Source organism: Ixodes scapularis, unplaced genomic scaffold (assembly GCF_016920785.2).
Source record: "Ixodes scapularis isolate PalLabHiFi unplaced genomic scaffold, ASM1692078v2 PGA_scaffold10__122_contigs__length_95168666, whole genome shotgun sequence".
NCBI lineage: Eukaryota > Metazoa > Arthropoda > Arachnida > Ixodida > Ixodidae > Ixodes > Ixodes scapularis.
The window spans coordinates 37,973,116-38,000,572 of NW_024609836.1; the positions used below are offsets into that span (position 1 = coordinate 37,973,116).

The 27,457-nt window shown below is 37.8% G+C and overlaps 3 protein-coding genes and 1 non-coding gene across 5 annotated transcripts in view; 3 read left to right on the forward strand and 1 right to left on the reverse strand.

Annotated features, from left to right (window-relative positions):
- The window catches only part of LOC8033856, a 289,711-nt gene that overhangs the window by 129,287 nt on the left and 132,967 nt on the right, over window positions 1-27,457 (forward strand). The gene's annotated exons all lie outside the window — the stretch shown is intronic.
- Window positions 20,572-22,639, forward strand: LOC121045532. The gene is made up of 4 exons (XM_040500826.2): window positions 20,572-21,495; window positions 21,582-22,046; window positions 22,112-22,198; window positions 22,269-22,639. Exons 1-4 carry the CDS (start codon window positions 20,766-20,768, stop codon window positions 22,400-22,402), a joined length of 1,416 nt encoding a protein of 471 aa, XP_040356760.2. The 5' UTR covers window positions 20,572-20,765; the 3' UTR covers window positions 22,403-22,639.
- On the reverse strand, window positions 22,791-22,882 carry Trnai-uau. The gene is given in 2 exon segments: window positions 22,791-22,826; window positions 22,845-22,882. It is a non-coding gene; the product is annotated as a tRNA-Ile (tRNA).
- LOC115321786 (Fanconi anemia group J protein homolog) lies at window positions 25,564-26,709 on the forward strand. The gene has a single exon (XM_029982059.4). The coding sequence runs from the start codon at window positions 25,564-25,566 to the stop codon at window positions 26,707-26,709; it is 1,146 nt and encodes a 381-aa protein (XP_029837919.4).

Consider the following 27,457-nt stretch of genomic DNA (forward strand, 5'->3'; position numbering starts at 1 on the left):
TTACGATATAATGACATTTGTAAAGAATGGTTTATTACGTGATCAAGTTGAAAATATGATTCCTGTGTGCAGTGCAAATCCGAACGTACTAAACGACATTCAGAACATGACCCGCGATATACGTGCATGTGTGACCAACATTAACGATCGGCGATTATTATTGGAACATTTTCCCGGTAGATATTCGTTAACCTATACCGAATATAGGTATGCGTATTTGCCACGCGAATTGAAAAACATATTTGACGATGCATATTTCTACTTTCATCTACAAAGCGTAAGCGTGGCTACGTTATACGATACGTTCAACAAAATAGCAGAATACGCGCGTAGAACGGATGGAGCGCCAAACGATAGTAATAAACATATTTTCGATTATTTAGCTAATAAATATAAATATTGTGTAAACTTTAGCGATAACGAGAAAGACGATGATAATCCACTCATTATGTTATACAATTCTCTGAGAAGAATAGCTCTTCATAGTAAGGCCGATACTCATCACATCCACACTAGCAGTCATTTCGATAGATATATACATGACATGAATGAGTTATACGGGCGTTTAAGAGATCCCAATAGAGTATCCGGGGCTCGTGTACTGGCCGTGGCTACTTTCGACAAATGTTTCCTCGAGAGCAAAAGAAGACGTGCCATCGCATTACTACGACGATTGGTAGCTCTCCCACTAGTCACGGAATATCCCGAAGTTAATGTGTACAATCAACGTCACCTACTCCATTACGCCTGGAATCTTCTATTAGATATCGTAGCCAATCGCGATCATAGTATGAGAGAAATCGTAATGAACATTAGTCCATACATTGGTAATTCAAACGATATAACTATTAATACATTCCTCGATACCGTACGAGATATGAGCGCATTGGTTAATAAATCCGACGCATCTCAACCGATGGAATCTGGAAATGTATTATTAATGGTTTACGATTATTGCGAACTGAAAAACCTTTATACAAAGACCCCACAACAAGTAATGGTATATCCAGCGGAATTGAGAAATTTATTAATCGAATTGGAATCTTCGCTGAACATAACTAGATATACAACAATTTATAATAGATACTTTGCAGGTATACATTCTATTTTTAAGGATTTGTATAGTACAGATGAGTTTCCGTATTATTTTAAATCGAATCCACTATCCGTTTTATACGACGAATCCGAGCAAATTATATTAACCAATCAAAAACAAGAACGCCTACACAAATGGCCAATGACAATGATTAACTCAATGGCAAACGATTTACCTGGTAGAGAATACAACGACAAGTACAGTATATTGACAACTGTGTGTATCAATCATTTAATTTTTGTACATTGTGCAGAAGCCAGCCACGAGGAAAATTTATTTAAATTCACAACTTACGTTAACAAGTCGTGCTTCATAAAACGTTATGATCTTATGGATTACTTAAATCCTCGTATCATCGATGATTTCAATTTAAATATGACTATCGGTGAAAGTGTACGTAAATCACTAGATATAGACGTTGAAAATTTTTGTAAAGAATTACTACCAGATAAAGTTTCATGTACGAACCTGATATACATTATTCAAAAGTTTAGAAACGCAAGTAACTTTGAGTTGAACGCTTTTATAAAGCATTTTAAAACGTTAGATCATAATAATCTTGTGAAAATTTTTCATTTCATATATAACGGCATTTTAATTCATATATCAAATACTTTGATGCGAATGATGCGAAAAGAATTTTTAAATAGACAAGATTGGTTAGTAACAATTTTAAATTTACTAATCGATTATGCTAAGGTACAAAATATTCAATTTATAGACAATAAATGTATTTCTAATTTTTTAAACGAAGAACATATATTAGATAACATCTCTCAGAATAAACGAGAAACACTCTTTCTCACCAATGCCAAAATTCTACAAAATACAACACGCTTATTTACAGAGAGACTTAACATAATCGATAAACTCATTAATCTCCTACAGTCTTTCGAGAGTGTATTGAAATCTATAAACATGCAACGAGACGATGACATTTACGTATCTCATTCTTACTACAGTCTACATCCAGTACAACTTTACAAGAATCATTTCGTGTCGTCGAATATAACTTTAACAAACAATGTGATAGAAGTGGACAAACAAAATATTTTTACGGAAATGGAACCCTTCCCTTTATATAACGGATTACGTAATTGTACAAGCCAACGTGATAGAGCAATGTATAACGCAAAAAGGGACGAATATTCACTCTTACAAACGGTAATTGGTGGTGCAGAAGAAACAATAGATATGATGAGAATGTCATTAGATATAAACACCGATTTAGACGATTTCGATAATAATCTTAACAAGACTCCGACACTTCATTATTTTCTTAAGGCATCCTCATTATTGGAACAACTCTCTTTACATTTGCAACTGACACGAGATATAGTCGATATATTAAAGAAATATGTGTTTAATACACACACCAATAACGTGGGTATATGTAAAGACGTAATGGACGAGATCTATTTTAGAATTCATGAAAAGAATATAACTTATTTAAATTCTCAATTTCAGTTCGACATTTCATCTAATAACGTTATATATCCAACTCGTTACATGCCCAATGGATACACAACATTTTTGCCAACTACACTTTCGTTTATGAAGGAAATAAAGATAAACTACCCAACACCTACTACAGGTATCACGATCGACCAGTCCGCTGCCACGATGGAAACAGAGAGCGTATCACGCACTAGTAAACGATTACTTACGGACCAACCACAGGGTGAACATCAGCTACACAATGTTGATAGTAGCGATGAAAACGAATCTAAAATTTCGTCCGATAAACGTCCTAAAACGGTTATAAGTAAACTCAAAACGATCGACCAGTCCGCTGCCACGATGGAAACAGAGAGCGTATCACGCACTAGTAAACGATTACTTACGGACCAGCCACAGGGTGAAGATCAGCTACACCATGTTGATAGTAGCGATGAAAACGAATCTGAAATTTCGTCCGATAAACGTCATAAAACGGTTATAAGTAAACTCAAAAGCGGTGAATATAATATTCGCGTTCCGTTGATGTATATAGTTGCAGAACGATTAAAAGAAATCGACGAGATTGGTAAAAACGAATGGACGGACGACATAACTTACGAATGGAATTATTTAAATTCATTAGAAAGTAGTGTGTCAGACAGGACAAAGGCAAATGTATATAAGATTATCCAAGACCTAAAACTGTATGAATCTGAGCTCCACGAAGCTACGAAAGCACTTACATCTCGATTGAATAATTTACCAGCTGGATTATGTATTAAACGGGATATGGTGTGGCGAACGGATACAGGTGAAAAATTGCCACAACAACAGACAGAATCTTTGTGGAATGTAAATGAATTATTCGAAAATGAATTGAGAACGTTTAATATTGCAAAACAACATTTAAAGGTATTATTACATTTAGACATGTTTTCCGAAGGTGCATATTCCGAAGTTTGCCCTTGGAGAATGCCATGCCCAATAAAGTATTTACTCACACGCACTCTCAAGCTCCCTTTTCTTTGCGCGACGATTGTGAATACGTCATATCCATTTTTATAGGATTTATAAATCCAAACGACGATTGCGAAATGAAGATCATGGATTGTTGGGTGAGGCTTGGTTATACCATCCGAAGTTTAGATTACGAACAACGTATGAACTTGGTCAAAGAATTGGGATTTGCAACTTTTCTTTTCCAAACGGATGGCGACAACAAAACGGGAACTTCTATGTGGTCTGTTTTAAATCAAAACAAGTATATTAGATACGTATGGATACCTACTGAGGTGGACAAGTTCACTCTGTTAACTACTCCAGAAGGAAACTTGTACGATTCGGAAGGCTCTGAACTTCTACACGAGTGTTGGGACGCAATAAATAAACATGTCACGCGAAACACAACCATCACCGCTGCAATTATAAAATGCAAAAGAAACAGTCACCAGTTAAGGGTGTTCAAAATGCATCCCTCAACGATGACAAACATTTTACGAGTACCAACGATATTCGTCAAATAATTCGTTACGATCGTAAATTAGATTACACAATCAACGAAGATGTAGCGATGTACATGTATAAATTAACTAGTTTTGTATTTTATCGAGAAGCCACTTTCCAGACTTTTAAAAATCCGTTCATGAAAAATTCACCACCTTATCGTGCCGATGCAGCTTGCCCTGCTCTTAAACTTATGGTGGAATACAACGGTAAATATCACTACGATAAGAGCGATTGGCCTCGCACTCGTAATGACGTTCTAAAACGTCGTTGGTGCAAATTAAACGGATATACACAAATAGTCGTCCCTGCAAGTGTGTATAAAAATATATTGCAGGCATATTTACATTTTCGATTACTCACGGATACCGATATCCGCGTGAAATGCGATAAAAGTGATGTTTTTAACGAGGTTGTGTTTACAAAGAAGGAAATCGAATGGATAGACCATGTGTTGCACAGTGTTCTTCCACACTTTTTAGAAGGCTGCGGGAAACGCATATCGTCATTATTAATATTCAACGATATAACATCTGAATGCACCATAGCGTTCCGTCTTCAGTATCCCATATGCAAAGACGTGATAGGAGACCCGTCGACGAATCGCATCTTACAAACGTATGACGATAACTGTTGCGATTACGGAGCGACGACGCTATATTTTTGGAAGAATCGTCCAATAAAAAACGTAAATCGCCCCAACGACATTCACATCCCACTGTTTCTAATTGGAACCTCGCGCAATAAAGAAACCAGTTTGGCTAAATACATCAGTTATAGACTTATCGATACAATAGATCAGGCAACCGTTTTTTGGAAAATTTGAAAATGTTTTCCAAGAAAAAAGAAAATCTAATTCTAGATATATTAAGTCGAATAGTGAATGGGAGCGTTCAGCGTCAGTTCACAGACGAAGGTTTAAATTATCATTATATTTTACAGAGCACGTTTCCTAACCAAATATGGGACCCAAAAAAGAAACACGTTCATCCGCTGCGATTCGACGCCATGTGCATTTTAAATACAATGATCGATAGTAAAATATACATAGCTGTGGAATACAACGGTCCCTACCATTACTATTTCCGTAACGTAAAAAGAACAAAGCACATTCTCTTAAGCAATGATTGGTTAAAACGTATCTGGTGTCGAGCAAATGACGTACATTTAATTTGCATTTCTCCTGCTGCGGTCTTAACGGATCGTTACATACGTTTTCGCATAAATGCTGTGACTACAAATAGATGGCACACGATGCGCGGACCGATACAACAGTCTTCCGACTCCGTCATTCTTTTTGAAGCATTGAATAAAGTTCGTTTAAACACGCTTACTTGGTGCGTGGAAGTGATCAGAGACGACGACGATTGTATTACCTGCATGATTTCTTATTCTTTAGATGCAAATAAATATTGTCGCCATCCAGATATGAACCTAGAAGTGAGGCGTAAGTCATCGATGGAAACTCGTTTTACTATCACGTGTTGGAAAATCGAATCCCTAGTTGCAAAAACAATACATGTCGAAGGTATGTTAAAGCACGCACAAATACACTTACCTTTTTATCTACTTTTAACTAAGAATTTAGTGGAATATCTTACGTGTCGCATAATAGATGAAATTGACGATATATGTTTATTTGCTAAATGGAATAGAGACGTGTTATTTTACACAGACACAATAAGTCAATGCATTGCTAAAAAAATACGACTTTATTGATTCGCACCACCCCACACACGTAGGTTTAAAACAGCATCTTCAAGAAGCAGATTGATGTACATACACATCCCGTGGGCTCATTGTGAAGTGATTAAAGCGTATCACCTGATACGGATTGTCGCCAAACAGTGCTATTTCTTTGTCACAGCGTGCGAGAATGAACTCTCGCAGCTCTTCAATGGCAACATCAGGCTCTTGCAATTTACAGGATTCCACAATACTCATTTGCAGATCGTACGTCATGTTATGGACAGCGTAATTAATGACACTTCGCGTCGGCTCCGAAAGTTCACTCACTCGCACAACAGCAGTCACCTCTCGCAGGATGGCACCGTTGAAGAGCTTGAAAGGCCGCACACACTTTTTCAATGTCTCCACGAAGATCACGTCGTCCCAGTAAGGTCCGGAAGTAAAGTCCATCACGACGGCCATGTCACCCATTGCGAGAAGTCGATTATCGATGCACCAATTTTCGTTGTCCGGTGTCGTGACTATTGTAAATCCTGGAGGACAGTCGTTGTAGTAGTCGGCGTTGTTGAAGAGGAAGATCCATTCTTCGTTCACCGTTGGTTTCACGTGCTCTTTCCACATGTTGATGCAAGTCACAACGAGTTCGTACAATGGCGGAACTCTTTCCATGTGCCGATAAGGTCTACCGTACGCAATGTTTTCCAACGTAACCTTTACGTACTCTTTAGCATCGTTAGATGGTGGAAGATCAAAATTGTTTATACCAATATCTTCAGCGGACTGTTCTCTACTCAATCCATCTTCACACTCGTACGTCAATCTGGCCACGTACGAGTTTACGAAAGCTCGCACCTCGTTGGAGTTCATAACGTTCTCACAAAAGAAGAAAAAAACAAGTGTGTGGGGTAGGCGCGTTGACACTCTTGCAACCGAGTACGACCGAGAAATTGGACCGGATTCACTGAGCGGAGCTGGAGATCGCAAGAGGCTTAAAAAACGGTTTGGTCTATCTCGGTCGCACTCGGTTGCAAGAGTGTGAACGGGCCTTTACCCCCCCTCACATTTATATCACTGAATAAAGAAAAAAAAAAAGAGGGCGTAACCGGTGACACCCACACTTACGATTGTATCTACACCCTCTCAAATCTAAAAATGGGACCAATGGGAATGGAGTAACAAAACACCACCCAACCCGCATAGACACGCCTACCCCCTCTCACGCCGTTTATATATGTATATATGTATTTTTTGGCGACATTGCAAGATTTCGAAAACGGACAATCTGTGACGGATCCTCCCCTAACACGTTCATTTCACGTGGCACCCGTTCCATCATGAATCGTTCCAACTCGTCGATAGCTACGTCGTACTCGTGTAAATAACAACACTTCAATAAAGTTTTTTGTACATCATATGTGAGATTATATATACCATATTGTATAATTTTTCGCGTATTGTAACTATACTTTGATATATTAATATGGCCAGACACTTCACGTAAAAGACATCCGTTGTAAAATATGTGAGGTCTAGCACATTTCTCAAACGTGTCTAACAAAATATTACGATTCCAAAGAGCACCTGTTTGAAACTCCATCGTGCTTTCAAATGTTAATAAACTATTATTAATCACCCAATTGTCACAATTCGGTAAAGACACAAGTGAACATCCGACTGCACACATGGGGTTTTCGTCCATCGCTTCTAATACTTTAACCCATGAATTCGGCAATGTAGGACGTACATAATCTTTCCACATTTCGACAATTCCAATTATAAGTGAATATAAAGAAGGTGTAACTTTTGCATGATGGATCCTTCTATATGCGATACACTTAAGTCTATCTCTTATAAAGGTACAAACATCTAAAGGAGGTACATTGTACAAATTTACGTCCAAATCGTTCAATGTTGGACAAACAGAAAACCCACGTTTGTAAACCTGTATACACTCCTTAACGTAATCTTCGGCAAACGCACGTATATCGGCCATCTCGCTTCTTTTTGTTTTCGTCTGTACAGTGCTCAGTTAAATATCTACCGCAATACAAAAAGCTCCGCCTACCCCACCCACTCCCTCCAACATCTCTCTCCCTCCTTATAAGACAGCCTGTCTTGTAAAGGAGTATCCAGTTATCGCAATGTCTTGCAGACCACCCAAGGGTGTATTTCAAAGCGATAAATTCACAAATCCCAAATACATTACGTCTGGAGGATTCAGTCGTGTATATACAGCAATAGATAAACGTACTAACGAATCCGTGATTATTAAGTATGGACTTTTAAAATACATGACTGAAATATGGGACGAAAGTGCATGTGGTGGGATCCTAATTCCTTCGGAAGTTAAAGTTATTCAACACATTTCGAAAATAACTAATAATATACCGATAATAAAAGATTATGGAAATTTCAAGTGGAGGACTTTGGATATATTCTATATAGCCATGTTAAATAATCGTGGAACCGAATTATATACTTACATTCGCGATCTCAATAAACCTAAATTAACTGTTAAAGAAGCGCTAGTCATTTTCGAAACAATTGTGAATTGTATGACACAAACTACGAGGTTAGGTAATGTGTATCACGGAGATCTAAAAACTAGCAATATTATCATAAACGACGAAAAAGAAGTTACAATTATAGATTGGGGATCAGTTCATATAAATAACGAATTGTGCACGTATTCCACATGTACGAGAGAATATGCGTCGCCAGAATCATTAGTCATATCTAAAGGAGGTGACGGTTATGAACCCGAACTTTTATTGGTTTGGAGTTTGGGTGTAATATTATACGAACTATTAACGAGTAAAATGTTGTTTTCATCGTATACATTGCCTGCTTTACAAAAAATAGGGATGCATTATAACGGTGTCACGGTATGTACAGTTAATTTTATAGAAAAGGTCCAGAATCGTATCAATTACGATATAGAAAAAGCAACAAACCTTCTCTCCATTCGTACGATTATGCACACTGCTCTCCGCCTCAACCCGAAGGAGAGGTGTCAAATCAAAGATTTTTTGCCGATGCTATCTAGACTCGTGTGTATATAAACACGTAGTTGAACGACAGCCAGCCACAAACACACCCATGACTAACGGCGAGCCTGCCATAATGCAGAGGTACTTGGACGAACGATGCTTTCCACGAAACTTTGAATATCAAATATTGAATAAACTACGAAACGACAGTAGATGTTCGAAATACGACGCAATGTATAACGGAATACGAGTTATTTTATACGTGGGATATAGAAAGTTTTTGATATCCCCATGGGATTACCAGGGCAACTTCAGCAACACCCCCACCGAGGTCGTGATGCTTGCCGATCTGAACGCAATTGAACATATACCTTCCGTGGTGAATTGTGGAACTATAGAAGAATACGGCGCTGTTTATTATTCCATCAGAAGTGAGGAGTGTGTCCCCGTCTACCAGTTCCTGACGTCTGCTTCATCCTGGTCTCGGATTCAGTGCTTTCAACAGACCTTCCACTGTGTCTACAGAGCGGCTACCGAGAAAGGTATATACCACGGATGTATTTCTCCCGACTACGTGATCTTCAACCAAGGAGAATACCAAGTGACCGGTTGGCAGTTTTCCAAGATAGTACCCGTCCACCAGCAAGACGACTTTGTGCCATACGACCGGGACGGACCTTTTCGAGTGTGGACCACGTCGACACCAATGGCATATTGTGCTCCAGAAACGATGTATTGCAAGTTTGAAAGAAATGCATCACACCGACCCGAAATGCAGTTGGTATGGAATCTTGGAGTGTTTCTATTTTACCTCCACTTCAATAGTCTTCCATACACTGTCATGGAAATAACTACACTCGCTGATTTCGTTTGGAAAAAGAAGGACGTCAGTTGTGCCCTGGTTCAAGCCAACCAAATGGAAAATCACCTCTTCGAGAAAATTTCGGGATTGGATGCCAATGTTCGCAATTTGATTTGGAGTTCTTTAACACTAATGGAAGAAAGAAGAATCTGTCTAGATTATATGAAGGCTTGTGTTCAAGAATTGCAACAATAAAGTGTTTCCAAAAAAAAAACTACTATACCCCATATTTTTCGTTCGTATGTCTCTTTAAAAAATAAAAACACATGCATTTATATGTATCACATCATTGCGAAAACGACGAAAAGATTTTATTAAAATTTGAATGTCCTAGCTACGTTATACAATTATACGATGACGACACCGATGAAGAACGATTGATTCCCATAGAAGTTATAGTAGGACATAGGTGTAAGCAATTTGCACACATGCCTCGCTTAATTAAATGTATCTCTTTTGCCCCATCCCCTATTTGGTGCTTTATGTATTTACACGAAAATCTGATTTGCGCTAAAAATGCATCGAACGTAAACAAATGGAAATTCGCCGTACAAACGTTACAATGTATACATCAATGTTTTTCTGTTGGTGTTTACCACACTGCATTGGATTTATCGACGATTTATTTAACTACAGATGGTGACGTACGTATAATGGGGTGGCATGATAGGGTTTACATTGACGACAAATTAATAGAAAGTGGACCTTACCATATTAATCCACCGGAACTCATGTTTAAAACAACTATGACTGATCGTTTTGGTGATGCCGAAAGCGTAATAATGTGGTTATACGGATGCGTATTGTATGAACTTTATTTAGGTGAAACTCTACAGATAGACTTACCATCATTCGTATGTTTATACTTATTAGAAGATGTTAATAAAGGTATAGCTTGGATGGATAATTCAGACGTGTGCATGCATGTACAAAATATGCACACTAAAATATCGTTAAAAATCAAACGTCTACCATATTTAGAACGACAAATCATTCACCATTGTTTACAAGCCTGTCCAAGACAAAGATTAACGATACTAGAATGTAAAAGTATGTTATTTTCAAGTAAAAATTTTATTTTTAAAAATAACGACGGAAGTTTATTTCGTTGATGATGCTGTGGTAGACTCTAATGAACTTAATGACGAATTAGATGAAGAGGAAGAAGAACTTGTTTCGGATTGAGATTGAGGCTGTTGGCGTACCGTTGTTGATCGAGACCTTGACCTTGATTTTGATCTAGATCTAGATTTAGATCGTGGTTTCGGAGATGATGTTCTTGCAATTGATCTAGATCGAGATCGGGATCCCCTCTGTCTCGGAGTTGGTGGTTTTGCCACAGATCGGGATCGAGATCGGGATCGAGATCGGGGTTTGGATCGGGATCGAGATCGAGATCGGGCTTTCGATTGGGATCTGGGTTGGGGTCCTATTGTTATTGCCGGTGGTGTTTTTGCTATAGATCGAGATCGGGATCGAGATCGGGGTTTGGATCGGGATCGAGATCGAGATCGGGCTTTCGATTGGGATCTGGGTTGGGGTCCTATTGTTATTGCCGGTGGTGTTTTTGCTATAGATCGAGATCGAGATCGGGGCTGTGGTCCTATTGGTCTCGGAGGTCGCGTGGAAGATCGAGATCGAGATCGAGATCGTGATTGGGGTCCTGTTGGTCTCGGTGTTGGTGGTTGTCGTGTAGAAGATCGAGATCTATGCTCTTCAGTATCAACTATCCTATCCTCCGATTCCTCAGACGATGAAGTAATCGTCCGTCGCTCACGTGGTCTAGACGGTCGTGTTTTTCCCGTACGTAGTGTACTGACTTTGGGTTTGCGTGGTGTTTTAACCATGCGTGGTTTAACTATGCGTGATTTAGCTTTACGTGATGTTGAGGGTTTATTAGTAGATGGCGTTGTTGTTGTTGTTGTTGTTGTTGTTTTTCTCATCTTGGGAATAGTAAATGGTACAGTTGTTGGCATTACCGGAATAAGGCTCGTATTAAAGTCTTTATAATTATCCTTAGTTATCACAGATTGGATGTCTCCAGATTCACTAATAACATATCGATGAAAGAAAGTTTTCAAAAATGCATTATTTTCGATTGCATATAAAATATGTTTCGGCGAAAGTCTCGATCTTTTACAATGATTCATAACTTTAATAGAGCTACGCATTATCTCTTCCAAAACGTATTCCATTACTACAGCCATACTTATTGCTGACGATATCCCAGTACGTATTGAATACGATCCATCAGCTAAATATCGCCTAATTCTTCTAATTGGTAAAATCATACCAAGTTTCGAAGAAAGACTTTGCGGTGGTTGCTTTTTTGGAGGCTTCTTCGGCATTTTTTCTTATACTATAACAATAGGTAAAAAATTTTATATTCTACAAGGTTTTTTATAATAAACTCTGTAGTTTCTTTATTTCATGTTAGAATATAAAAATATCGTTTATTATGGCTAGAACAAAGGTAGATGGCGTTGTTAACAGAAAACCAGGACCCTCGACTGTACAACATGGACGTGGGGTAAAAAATCTAACGAAGCTTCCGGGGATGTCGGTACGTAAAAAGAAGAGGGAGGAATCTTACCGACTGTATATTGCTAAAATTTTAAAAGCTATCAACGAAGAAACTTCCATGGAGGATGCAAGTGCAAAAATCTTAAATTCCTTACTTTACGAACTTTTCCGTCGTATAGCCGAACAAGCTGCTCGTTTCATTCGTACTTCTAATCGAATCACCTTCACCAGTAAAGAAATTCTAGGTGCTACAAATATTTTTATGTCACCTAAACGTTTCGACTATGTAAATACTGCGGTAGCAGAAAAATTAAATCTTTATCGGGATATTGAGACCGACTAATAAAAACTTTAATAAAAAAAAACTGTTCATTACTTCAAATGTTTACTTAAAATATTCTTTATATTCGATAGTTTCGAAACGTTTCATAACTTCCAGTCTATGTTGTGGATCTAATATTACGTTTAAAATCTTCTCAGTGTCAAAAATGCGTTTTTGAAAGTGTACACGATCGCTCACCCATAAGCCTCGTCTATCAACATATTCCACCACGTGGACTGTAACAATTTTGCTAAATGTGACGCGTTTTCTCTCCATTGCTGATGTGAATTGAAAATAGATGTATACATTGTTCTTTTTTTAATATTTAATTGAAACAAACCAAAATCATTACAAAAGTGCACTAGAATGAGTTATACTAATATGTCTGGTATTTATGGGCCTTACATGTTATTCATTATGTTATGGTTATTAATTAATTTTACATTTGCACGTCCACTACTAGTGCTCATGACTTATTATAAATTTGAACACGTCAATAATCTACGAACCTTTGTAGTCCTTACGTCTTCGCTCAACATGGCATGTTTGGCAATATCGTCGTACTTAATACCGAAAATAATGACACGTACCGCTAATAAATATATCTACGTTGGTAATATATTGTGTAACATAATCATGATAATGTACAACATTATGGTAGCTATTTGCACAGCGATAATTTGCTTTACATCCTCAAGTGTAAAGAACTATTGTGAAGTGTCGGCAGCGTGTATTCATTTGTTATACATAGTTCCATTTGCACCTCATGATTTAATATGTAACACGGATAAAACCAAGATCTGCAATTTGTGGGGTAAGACTATTGGGTTTGAAAGCGGTCTTGTGCTTTGCGTTAGCATTTTATGTATGTTCTGTTGTATTTGGCAAATAATTGTAGATAGCGTGTATTACAACAAAGGGCGCAAAACAAACGACGTTCATGCAACTACAACAAATATTGAAAGTGAAATAGCACAAGACTCCTCTATCTTCGACATACGACCACCGGCCTACGAAGCAGCATATAAATCTGAGACTTGAAAAGTGAAAAAAAAATACCTTAGTAATATAATAAATTACACGTCAACACAATGCATTCGACACACGTGTCACTCTTTGTTCTTACGGACGATGTAATCGATCAAAGCATAGCGAACGGAACGGTGAAGGTCATGTTTGATGTTAAAGAGTCCCCGACGGCGATTTGTGAGATATGCCAACAGAACCATACGCGTTGCCCAGGACACACTGCCGTTATAGATTTGGGATTTCGTTACATATTACCATTATACGTTCATAAAGTTCAATCTCTACTTAAAACTAAAGATGTAACATCACATTCTAGTCTACTTCTTTTCAAAAATAAATTCCCGAACGAATTCTTGCGGTATACGTCTCACTATTTAATCGTGAGACCTCCGTGCGCGCTATGCGAATATTATCCTATAGTGAAGAAAATCATTTCGACTATACGAAAAGATCCAACAACGGGCGAGCCATGGCTTCCACCCGAAGTGCAAACGAGAATCGTGACCATGATTTATAATATGGCTATTGGAAAATCCGCAAGTAATATGTAACATGGATAAAACCAAGATCTGCAATTTGTGGGGTAAGACTATTGGGTTTGATTTTATGTATGTTCTGTTGTAATAAATTACACGTCAACACGTGGTAAAAAGGAAAAAACAATGCATTCGACACACGTGTCACTCTTTGTTCTTACGGACGATGTAATCGATCAAAGCATAGCGAACGGAACGGTGAAGGTCATGTTTGATGTTAGAGAGCTCATTGGAGAATTGCGATTGGGAAACAATGCAATTCTTTCGCGGCTTTACGATTCGTCTTTCTTTGGACTCAACATGTACGATTCCCCGACGGCGATTTGTGAGATATGCCAACAGAACCATACGCGTTGCCCAGGACACACTGCCGTTGTAGATTTGGGATTTCGTTACATATTACCATTATACGTTGATAAAGTTCAATCTCTACTTAAAACTAAAGATGTAGCATCACATTCTAGTGTACTGCTTTTCAAAAATAAATTCCCCAACGAATTCTTACGGTATACGTCTCATTATTTAATCGTGAGACCTCCGTGCGCGCGATTGGAGTTTATGAAAGATAAAAATTTACAACAACTTATACATTCACAAATAAGTTACACGCACAATCATCACGATCAACAATCTTTAATATCACAACATTCATCTTCCTTGGCAGCGTCCGACCTGTCTCGTAAACATTGTAGGCCAAAAACTGTTTATCGATTATGCGAATATTATCCTATAGTGAACAAACTCATTTCGACTATACGAAAAGATCCAACAACGGGCGAGCCATGGCTTCCACCCGAAGTGCAAACGAGAATCGTGACCATGATTTATAATATGGCTATTGGAAAATCCGCAAGTGGACCCGTGTTGTCTACTGCCAGCTCGTCTATATCTAACGACATCAACGCATCTATATCAAACACCATGTACATGAGTGTTTCTACCAATAACAATGCTCTCGTTCCGTCGGACGACATACGAAGAGATGTAGTTTGTACACGAGGCAACGGCTCTGTTACGAATAACGTATTTTCGGGTGGTAGAATACATATGTCTATGCTGGATGTTTTAGCACACAAGAAGGGTCTATTTCGTCAAATGTTTGGTGGAACTAGACCCATGTACACCGTGCGTGGAGTAATCGTATGCGACACAGACGTGTCTTTGTGGCAGGTTAAGGTCTCCCCTAAAGTGCAAGAATATGTAAAGAATAAAAGTGTATTTCTGTGTAGGCAACCAACTCTTTATTCTTCTGGAATGCAATTAGTACAGACAATACCTTACGAGACTAATATGTTAGTCTTGGGTGTACATCACGAACTTAGCGGATCCTTTAATCAAGACTACGACGGAGACGAAATGACTCTGTACGTAACCGAAACGGAATATACTCCTTGTGAACCCGATGCGATATTAAATTCCTTGTCCGTCTTGATGTTTTCTGAACTCAACGGAACGAATATAGTCAAATGTTCTTATAACACAGTCATGGCTTTTTTTGTTTTGACTTCATGGCCAGACGACGTACTGGAATGGTGGTTTGTAGACTATCTTAAAAATAAACATGCAAAGGATCAACATGAATTGAGAGAAATACAGAACATAAAGACGTATAAAGATTTTTTTTTATTCTTAACGTATATGTGGGTGTTTGGGGGTAATCCTTCCGAATTTCAATGGACCAGCGATTTGGTCGTGGAAGCATTTGGATCTTGGCCTTGGACGAAAAAAAATACCACACTATTTGATCTTTTTGCAATAAGAGCATGCAAAGGAGACGAAGAACGATTATTAAGTAATAGAAGTAGAATTACTCGATTTTGTGACGACTTTATGACGCAATACGGTTTTGACATATCCGCAAAGGAAATTTCTCGTTGTTCTGAATTGTTTAAAAAGAAGTTTGGTAAAGTTCCGGAACATTTTGAGGAAACGAAATCGATGGTTGATTATTGGCAGAAAGTTACGAGCACAGTTATGGACATTCTAGACGAAAGAGATACCTTATCCGTGATGGTGAATTCCGGAGCTAAAGCGACACCCGTACACGTATTACAAGCCATAGGTTGTATTGGACCGTCTGTGGTTAATTTTTATTCTCGAAATTTTGCTAAAATGTGCAGAGATGTGGGTGTGTGTGTTTTTGGGGGGGATGATAGTAACATCGGTGGAGACGTTTCGTGTGCTTGGTTATACGATAATCTTTGGGACGGTTTGCGACCGGTACAACAATTCATAATGTCCTGTAATTCCATAGAAAATATGGTAAGATCTATTGTGTGTACTGGTGAAGGTGGTTATTGGCGTCGTTCCGTTCAATTTACTCTCGACGGACTTGCAATTAAAGAAACATTTTCTGTAGTTGATGTGGACCACGACGAATTTGTGTATCCGCCGGTGTGTAATGTAGGTGGTGCGGCGGATTATGTATCCAGTCAATTTTTCACGAGGTTTGGAATACCGTATTACATTAACTCAACCGATGATATAACGGCCAAATGTGTAACTTTCGATAGTGGTATGCAAATACACGCGAACGATGTGGATTATTTTGTAGATTCCGACGGCGGTCTAGTGCGTTTAACTCATACGAAAAGTTTGCATTATTATGTTAACTCTTTAATTAAAGGAAACAATAAAACATGATTATTAAAACCGAGAAATTTCAATGTATTCTTTAATCGTTCGCAATCTACATCTATATTTGTAATTTGGATTTAAACAATCCCAAATGAGACTGGCAATGTCTCCTGGAGCATCGTATAACAACGACATGGTGTATTTTTCTAAACGCATGATCGCTTCGGGACATCCGATACCAGCAGCCACGAAATCCGATTCTTCAAAATTTTCAAACGGTAGATGTAAAAAATACATTTCATATAATAAGACGCCTAAACTCCACGACATTAAGAGTTCTGCATTGTACGACTTCCTTTCTCCGCGATAAAATGCAATTGCTTCTGGTGACGAGTACGGTAATGTGCTTTTGAAAGTCCGAACGCGTTTATTCACGAGATGCACGTCACTCCAATCTATAACTGTACACTTCATATCCTTATCTATTACGATATTTCCAGATTTAATATTGCAATGGTACACTTTACATTTCTTTACAGTTTCATAAAGTACGTTGAAGACTTGACGAAATATATCTCGAATATTTAAAAGTTTATGAGAGTATAACAGATCTCGTAAAGACGTGCTTCCCGTATCGAAAAACGCTAAAAAACCGAATGTTTTATTCGACCATTGCTTTAGACACATTGGAATTCCTCTTATAGATCGTTGAGATAGAGTCTTTAAAATAACGTATTCAGCCTGAAGTCCAGTTTTCCATTTACTTATTTTAAGGATTATGCTCCTTTCCTTGGAAAGCCAAACTCTGAATACTTTAGAATGTGCACCGCGACCTAAATATTCATACGTTATATCCATGGTGGTGTTGTACACACTTTTTAACATTTTATTTCTTTCATTCGAACATATGTATGTGTATAATGAAATAAACATTATAAAAATATATACTTAAAATGAATACCAAGTTATTTACCACTTTCGTACCAAAGTACAATATGCCTTATCATTTGAGCGAAGAAATGACGAGTATGCTAAAGAATATCGCGAACGTATTTCGCACTGGCATTGTCCCCACCATTGATATATCGAAAGACCTTACTATGCAATACATACCATTTATTAATTCAGTTGAAAAACACGTTGACGCTCCTTTGATTTTCGAATCACGTGAAAAAATTGATCCAGACGACGTTCAAGTCATCGTCGATGTTATAAACTGGTTGGGTGCGAATCTTACTGGTACTGTTCATCACATCTACGAGAGTTTAGATGGCGAAGACTTCTATGATGCCATAGAAGACGACGGCGGTATTACAACGACTACGGTTTAAAAAAAATATGCGAATATTTATGTATAGAACTATATTATGTAGAAAAAAATAAACTGATTATCAAGTACATGTAATGTTTATTTTGTGGGAAAAGATATGTCTTTACTTCCCAACGTAATTGGAATTCATCATCAAATTAGAATAATATATTCTATGAGTAATAGTGGGGACGTCAACACGCTTTTAAATAATGCTCAATTTCAAAATGTCACTTTAGAACGTAGAATAGATAAAAACGTAGTTGAAAAAACTCATTTACAAGATTTATTCGTTTCAAAAAATATAGCTCGTGCATATGATTTGTTTAGACAGCAATAAAAACCACTAAATGTCTACCGCCTTTGAATATGCTCTGCTACACCGTGGATACGACGTCTCTATTACGAGTAAATTGGGAGAAGGTGGTTTTGGTATCGTATACGCGGGAGTACGCTTAAACGATAACGCTCCTATAGCTGTTAAATATATTTATCACAAAGATGTTTGGAGGTGGCATACTGTGAAACAACCGTTTCAATCGAAAATACCAATGGAAATACACATGTTGAAAAGAGTGAATAAAGTTGATGGTACTATTAAGTTGTACGATTGGTTCAAAATTGAACACGGTTATGTATTGGTTATGGAGAGATCGATTAAAAGTATCTCACTTTATTCATATATGAAGACGCATGTTCTCAACGAAAAAGAAATTATTAATATATTTAAACGTCTCGCACAAATAACTTACGACTGTTGGTTCAAATGTGGAATTATTCACTGTGATTTAAAAGAAGCAAATATACTCATCAATAAAGAAACAATGGAAATTACCATTTTAGATTTCGATTTTGCAGTAGAGTGTTCAAAACGTCTTAGGAGAACATACGCAGGAACACCACTTTATGCGCCACCAGAATGGTATATAAATGGTATATATTACCCCGAGAGCACCGTCGTATGGACTCTAGGCGTTATACTCTGGAAGCTATTGTTCAGAAAAAGCCCTTTCAAGACAACGAAAGACATTAAGAAATTCGAAACTTTAGAAACCATTGACCCTTTTGAAACAGAAAAACTGTTATATTCTTCAAATGTTATTTCTTTGTTAACGACACTCATGAGGAAAAAAATAAACGAAAGGCCCGGTATAGACGTACTTCACAAGTTAGCGCTAAGTCTTTGACAAGATCAATTGTACATTTTGAAATAAAGTGTTTCAATAATCAAAAAAAAAACACAAAAAATATCTTGTGGAGGGTATTGCTCTTAAAAAACGTATTTTCTTTCGTATTCCTTCACATTTCTATACAATATATATATATATATATATATATATAGACTTTTCTTTGCGTTATTGTTATTGTAAAGAGTGTGTGAAGTGGTATATAAAAAAGACCCCCCCCAAAAAAAAGAGAGAGAGAGAGTGGGGGTGTGTATATGTTGTCTATACGAAGTTTTTTGTTTATGTGTACGTCTGGGTGTTGGTAGAATGAAAGAAAAAAGATATTGGATGAGAGTGTACCATGCTCTCTGATTGGATGGGGTACGTTAAGAAAAACAATTCCAAAAGCATTTGTTTATATTGTGGCTGTTATTTTTTTTTTTCGTATAATAACACGAGACGCTACGCATATTTGCCTATATATAGCCCGTACATGTAACTACGAGTATCAGTCTACGAGATGAACTTCCCTAAAAAGGATCGTAAGCGTAAGAGTGGCAGTTCGTTCGGCGCACGGACTACTTCTTCTTCTTCCGAGCCTATAGCCGTACTCGTACCGTCGTTTTCAGATTCACCGTCTATGCAACTTCAAACTAAAAGTAAACGTCGTCGAAGAGGGAATATAAGTTCGTCAATTGATTTGAATGAAGAAAAGGTTAATTCATTATTTCTCAAGAAAAGAAGTTTGACGAGATGTGCTAAGCAGTATGGAAACGTATTGCCAATCTTCGAAGAACTCCCATCGGATTGGGATATGCTAACTTTTAAAATAGTGATGCCTAACAACATTATAAAAGATTTAATTCATTTAACAGTCTTTTATTCGACTCAGGATTTTATACCAGCAATAGATACGTCCATGTATCTACCATACATGGATGTTAAGTTAATTAGGGATCTTCAAGAAAGATCCGTTGCTAAAAGTTTGATGGTAGTGCTCAAGAAAACCATCGAGAAGTTAGACTCGAAGATATTGTTGCCACTAAGAAAAGATATGGATAGAAGCAAATTATTTTACTACCGCTCTGGGAAGAATATTTCAATTCAACCTAATGTTTTGCAACCTATCATATTAGAGAGTATTACAGTTATGAAACCAGTATGCAATATTGGTTTTAATCTATTCAATGGATATACATTACCGTATTATTATCCGTACAAATATGTAGCCACCAAGACTCACCGACCCACTATTGGGAACAGTGCTATGCTCGAATATTTTATGATACCAGCATTAACGTCGCAGGAGGTCCGAAACAACATCAAGGACTTCTTACACGAAACTCCATCTGATCAACAGGACGTTATGGTGAATCAAATCGTAGAAAGCATCAAGACGCTTTGTACCCTTCCCGTGTTTACAACCGACGACGATTTATGGAACGTGTTTTCAAAATTCGTCATCAGTCAGAAAAAGGATTTGGATTCCATGAGCAGCATTGTCGAAAGTATGTGTGCATATCCAGCCATTTGGGAACAACCACACGTGTACGCAACCGGTGTGCGGAGTGTGAATGCGCAAGTTCCTTGGGACTTTCTAAAGGAATTTTTGACTAATATTTTTTTTTCCTGTAAAAATGAGGGTAATCAACTGGACACTTCTTTACTCGAAGCTTCTTTTTTCTTTTACGTCATTTATAGTGTAATTCGATACAGTGATCCTATGGATTGTACCTTTATTATCGAATGCACAAATGTACAAGTATTGGCGGAATTCTATTTGAGGATGCGACCTATACTAAATCCCTTTAACATGAAGCTGAATACTCCAGCTTCCTTATTTATGGTGAGGCACAACATAAAGTCTATCGTCGATTCAAACTTTGGCACTGTCAATGAGAATATGAAACATGCACAAGAAGGCAAACGCACTGCTGTGGGGTTCGCTCACGTTGCAAGGCATACTATTACAAATCCAAAAACCTCTAATAGAGGAAATAAAAAAAGTTTCATATTTCATCTTACGAATTTTTGGGAATCTGGTCAAGACGAAGCCTTTGCCAATAGGTTCTTGCACCCACAAACCTTCATTGATACAATGAGTACTCTTATGAGTATTTATACTAATACAAACGTTGAAGACATTACGGACACTCGTCTACATATGTGGTCTAAACAATGTCTTAGTGAAGTACTTAATTCAATCCGTATATTCACGAGAATAATGCCATCAAGCAACAATTGTGTCGCCGCTGCTGCTGCTGCTGTTAAAAGCAATGAGAAGGGAACACCTCAAACTTCTGCTGCAATACAAGTGTCAACGGACGATCTAGAGGATCAGGTTTTTCAAGATGTGCGAGATCGCATTAACCAATTGACAGCATCTTCGGATCCCTGGGGAGGATGTGACGAAGACATGGCATGGACATCGAGAATCGACAACGCTTCGAATGGTAAGTGTATTTTTTTTATTCTTTGATTAGTAATTATTATTTCGTGATATAATCAAAATTGAACAAATATCGCTTTCATTTTACAGAAGAACCAATGCTGGGGGTAGGGGGTTCCGAAGAGGAAAAAGAAGGGCTCGATAAGCCGACCGAACATGGTGTTGACAACGCAGTAGAAGATGGCAAGGAATATCAGGCTGTGATTACCCAAGTTCGCAAAGACAACGAAGAAGAGTGCATAACACAAGTTGTAAAAAGCTATGACGGACAACCGATATGCCAGGAAGAGTCCCAATATCATGGAAGCGAAAGAGCGCTTATTGGTAACGATGGCATAGTTATTCAAGATTGCCAATACGATAAAGAGTGTGATATACAATTCATGACTAATGGGGAAGAAGAAATGTGTGACAAACATAAGCGCTACTCTGAAGCAGGCGCTTGTGACAACGTTGAACTCTATGATAATGGAGATATCGACGACCGATCAGCACCCCCTTTGGTGGACGAGGTGTCCTGGCAACCACCACTCAATCTTGACGATGTTCTGAAACGTATGTCAATAATTTATTGCATAACATAGTTTTATGATTGTTTTATTTATTTATCTACATTACAGAATCCATTGCCGAGTGCGAATTACCTTGCAACGAAGATGTCGGCTCCTGTATGCAAGGTGGAATCAATTTGGACGAGATTGATTTACGTACGTTATTTTGTTTAGTTCTTCCCTTTCTATATATAATTTTTCATATTTATTTTTCCTTTCATTACAGGTACACCATGTCCTAAAGAACCTGGTACATCGATTATAAACAGGGTATCTATTAATAACTTATGTAAACGACGATTAGCGGAAGAATTATTTCAAGGTATACATACAGACTCTGAGTTTAATTTTGACCCTTGATAGGATGAACAATACATTAATTGACGATAGCGTCTATAGTGATACTTATTGTGACAATGCGGACGATGCTAATGACAATACATCGTATTATAATCGAGTCAAGAGTGATGATGAAAACGACGTGGACGACAACGAAAACGAAAACGACATCGAAGACGAAGAAAAAAAATGTGAAATTGAATTTTGTAAAGACATTCCACCATGTAAAAACATGAAGATATAAGTGTGATTTCAATAAATATTTATGAAAAAATAACAACATTGTCATACTTTCCATCCCTCAGCAGAGACTTTATGTGAAGCTTTGGCTCTGTTGAGTAGGATAAAAGTTTGAAAAAGCAACTCAACATTTCTGCAGCATCACCGAAATGTTAAGTTGCTTTTTCTCTTCCCCAGGTGAGATTCGAACTCACAACCTCGGCATAGCTCACAAGTACTGACTTATAAGTACCGCGCGCTAACCCATTGCGCCACTGGAGAGAATAGGATATATAAAAAATGAATGACATGCTACACGATATTGAAAATTAAAATTTTTTATTTTTCCATTCTACATCGATCTTAATGTGTTTTTTTTTTTTTCATAACGTTCTTGTGGTGTACGAAGTAGTAGGAATACTTGAAGAAGGAGAATATTGAAATATTATACGTAACCAAATACACCGCTGTTTTCTATAATAAATGCTTGTGCCAAATCGGTTTTACGCATCGTTTTACGATCATGATATTTAGCAAAAGCTTTAGCTCGGTATAACGTAGTATATAAATACATTCTAATAACGTCATGTACACTCTCGTTTAAGGATTTTGATATTCGAGTAATGCTACTTCGAAGACTTAGACGTTTAATTTCGTTTTTACAAAAATAAACACCTCTAGTGGTTTGGTCGAGCTCACGTGCACGTCGCAGTGCAGTTCGTTTTTGCGCAGGTGTTCGTGGTGGCATTTTTTTTAATAAATTATTCTCTATATGTGTTTTTTATGAATTGTATCTAGATATAGGTTTTTTTTATTGATTCAATTACTAATCGTAGTATGTGGAGAATGAGGTGGTTCTTCCCATAAATTAGACAAAACGTCTTTCACGATTTGTCCGAAAGATTTTGCATCATCCACGTTATTATCAAACAAGTCTTCTTTACTGGTAGGCTCTTGCATAGCATGGTTTATATAATCTTTCAAAAATGATTCGTTGCTTGCTCCTCTGTTCATTGTGTCGTAAGCAGCGTCCAACCAATCGTCGACGGAGGTTTCCTTTGACGTGTGGCGAGAAGGGCTGTATTTATTATCGAACCACGCAGTTCCTAGAAGCAGCTTCCCGTTATTAAACAATTCGTCAATGGCCATTACGTCTTTGTGCGTCAAAGAATTGTCTGCATTTTTATAACGTGTATATAATCCCTCCTCCGAACAGTTTAACGGTACAAATTTTTCGTCGTCGAGAAGATTAAGAAGGTGTGCCGCAGAGTATATTGTCCGGTTACATTGTTTGCGTAACCAGTCGTGACCGTCTTTACTTAACAAAGCCGTCTTCAGGAATATGTGGTGCAACATATTTTGTTATAACAACAACGTCATGCCACTCTCCCACCGGCTCATTGCCATAATGAAACGTGCTTCCAATACCAACCAAGTTTCTCCACGTGAGTTTGTGAAGTTCCTCTACCTCCTGGAACAAATTCAAATATCTGTTGTGAAAACGGTTGGAAGTCATCTATGTTTAAACACTGTGGTTGGCGTGTTTCATTTCATAACAGACGGCAAATATCGTAGAGTCATGAATTATTTTATTCATCTCGTCAAAAACCAATCATGGTATTTCGAGACTCTATGCAAGTACATAGACTACCGAATATACGAACACGACGAAAGTGCTCTGTTATCTGTTATACCTACATATATGCCGATTTGGTTGGCACATTCTTCAGATATGGATAGCATAATATATTGCGAAACGATGAACATTTTAAATGTCAGTACTACTAGTTCAATTACTTTTTTTATTGCATGTGTACGCAAATTGAGTTTAATGTTGTCGATGCATCCATTGTGTGTTTTAACGGACGTCGTTCAGCCTTATACAATACCAAACCCAAAGATTCACGAAAAGTTTTTACATATAATATACAGTAAAAATGTTTACTATAACGTGTGTGATTATTTAGAGTGGTTTGAATCAAAAAAACTTTCTCGTGCGTGAATTATCTTGACTACGCTAAAAAAATAACGAGATAAAAAAACTATGGGTAAAGATAAATACCGAAAACATAGAAAACACCGCAACCACCACCATCATCATCATCACCACCACTACCACAACATCGTAGTCGAGTGCCTGATTCTTGACGAGTGGAACGAGGGAGACGATATGGTAGAGAATAAAAGGGAAAATACTAGCAGATACAATCGTTTTATAAACGAACGGACCACCACGCTTGTAGTCAGAAAACATGTTCCGCCCGACGAAGAAGCAGCCTTACCCGATACAGACGCAAATAGTTCAAACTATATTGGAGGCGGCAAGTAAAGGCGAACATGTAATGATCGAGTCGCCAACTGGATCTGGAAAGTCTTTGGCACTCATTAATGCAGCCAGTCAATGGATCACTTTACATCCGACTTCGAAGGTTTATTATTGTTCGAGAACTCATCAACAACTCGAACAAATCACCAATACCATTAGAGAGGTTGACCCTAACATACATACGGTGCGACTTGTTGGTAAAGAGAAGTTATGCCTTTACAATAGTACACCAGCTGGGGGTAACATGGCCAAAGTCTGTAAATGGATCAAAAGTACACATTGTTGTTATTTTAAAAACTTGGGAAAAACACAACCACCGGTACAAAGCGATCCAATTCTCGACGTAGAAGATTTGGTAACGAAGTGTTCCGAATTACAAATATGCCCTTACTATACTAATAACAGTTTTGTAAAGGACGCAAATATCATTCTTTCTCCATATAATTACATTTTGGATGCATCGATACGTAAAGTTAATTTGCGCGATTCTTTAATTATAATAGACGAAGCTCATAATATCGAAAGTGTTTGTAGAGACAGTCTATCTTTTGAAATATCTATAACATCTTTGCAATCGTATAAAATGCAAGTGTCTAAAAACAGTTATATGTATAATTTTTTTAACAAATTAATTACAATGTATGAAAAATTCAAAGAAATAGCTTGTAAAAATAAATATTATATAATAACAGGAACTGCGTATTTATCTACGTTAACGAAACAGGTCAGCTTAGCTAACATACCTCAATTTCCACACGATCCCATCCTAAATCAGTTTATCGAAAACTTTCAGCAACACGTGTCAAATTTAAACAATTTCAACGCGGATTGTTTTCGCTTAGTCGTCGAGGCTGATTTGTTTAGAATAATATGTCTCGACCCACAACACGCTATGAAATCGGTAGTGGAAGTAGCGCGGACTATAGTTCTTGCGTCTGGGACGCTGTCACCATTTAATTCGTACGAAGCCGAATTGGGAATGAACTTTAAGCACAAAATCACGGGAAATCATGTGGTACATCCCGAAAATGTTTACATAAGACGTATTTCACATTCTATTGACGGTAAAATACCCTTTAGAATGACATACGGTGCATACAACGACAAAACGGTATTATCTGCCGTTGGGCAGCTATTGTTAAAAATATGCGAATCTATCAAAGTGAACGAACAGTGTAGATTGGGTGGTTGTGGTGTGTTGTGTTTTTTCCCATCCTACCAATCCATGTTAAAGTGTGCACAAGTGTGGAAGAATATAAATCCAGACGTGTGGACGTCTCTCATGGCTACTACAAATGGATGCATCTATTTCGAAAGCAACGACGAGACCGTCCATTCACACGTGGAATCCGTGGCCTGTGGTGAAGTGTCTATATTGTGTGCAGTGCATCGCGGAAGAATTAGTGAAGGCATGGACTTTGCCGATAATTTGGCACGCGTTGTGGTATCCATCGGAATCCCCTTTCCATCTATCGTGCAAGACGACGTCCGTCTCAAAATGGAATTCAACGACACTACAAAAGCTCAAGTTCTCAACGGTCGTGAATGGTATCGCATCCAAGCTATGAGGGCTGTGAATCAAGCCGTCGGACGATGCATCCGACATTCGAAAGATTGGGGGGCCATGCTGCTCGTCGATCAACGCTTTCTTCAATGCGACACTTGGAAGGACATGTGCAATTGGATCAAGGTCATGGAAAATGGACGTACGGCTGGCAACGCTCGCAAGAATGGTGTAGTTCAAGAATTACCGACATTTTTTAAGGATAAAGAATTGAAATAAAAAACAATGATCACGCTCGAAAGTCTCGTTTTGTCTTTGGAAGCGAATCGAAAACACATCAAAGTAGAATATTTACAATGTCTTGCAGCACATCAGGCAAACTCGGAGTTAAAACAATTAATATTTATCATAGTATTCATTTGGCTGAGATCACCTTCACTACTTTTAAAGGTTCGTGAATATTTACAGCTATATCCAGAATACCAAAATGCATTAAATGCGCTTACGGACGAATCCTTTTCGGTTTGTGAAAAGCAACACGAGGGTACGAATGTATTCGAACCATTCACTGTCATTGCCTTACGCTTTGGGATCGGTTTGAATGACCAACAATCGAAATATGTTACTAAGATCATGGATACTTTGGCTATAGTAAACTATTTAACGAGATTTCACCAACGGCAAACGTGTATTAATCTTTGGCGAAGGGGTAAAATTAACGTGTGGATATTCTCGGAAATAATGGTGTCGGTACCCATAAAGGAGCGAACGTTGATCGAAATTATGCATCGTTGTCGTCATTTGGAAAAATATATGACAGAAGAATTCTTTGTAGAATTGGCTCAATCGTGGTCCAAAGTTGACGGATTGGTTTTGGATTTTAACATTTCCCAAATCGATATTAAGAAATACGAGAGTGATTTTGCGCAAACATTAACGGGTCACGTTCTGTCGAATGATTCAAACTATTTTTCGAAAGGTGTACCAGACCACATGCACGTTTTACAATATCACATGAAAGATTTAG

Coding starts and splice junctions, on each gene's coding strand:
- LOC121045532 (XM_040500826.2), top strand. CDS start 20,766: ATGGATTGTACCTTTATTATCGAATGCACAAATGTACAAGTATTGGCG. Junction 22,047..22,111: donor TCTTGACGATGTTCTGAAAC/GTATGTCAATAA, acceptor TCTACATTACAG/AATCCATTGCCGAGTGCGAA. Junction 22,199..22,268: donor TTTGGACGAGATTGATTTAC/GTACGTTATTTT, acceptor CTTTCATTACAG/GTACACCATGTCCTAAAGAA.
- LOC115321786 (XM_029982059.4), top strand. CDS start 25,564: ATGTATGAAAAATTCAAAGAAATAGCTTGTAAAAATAAATATTATATA.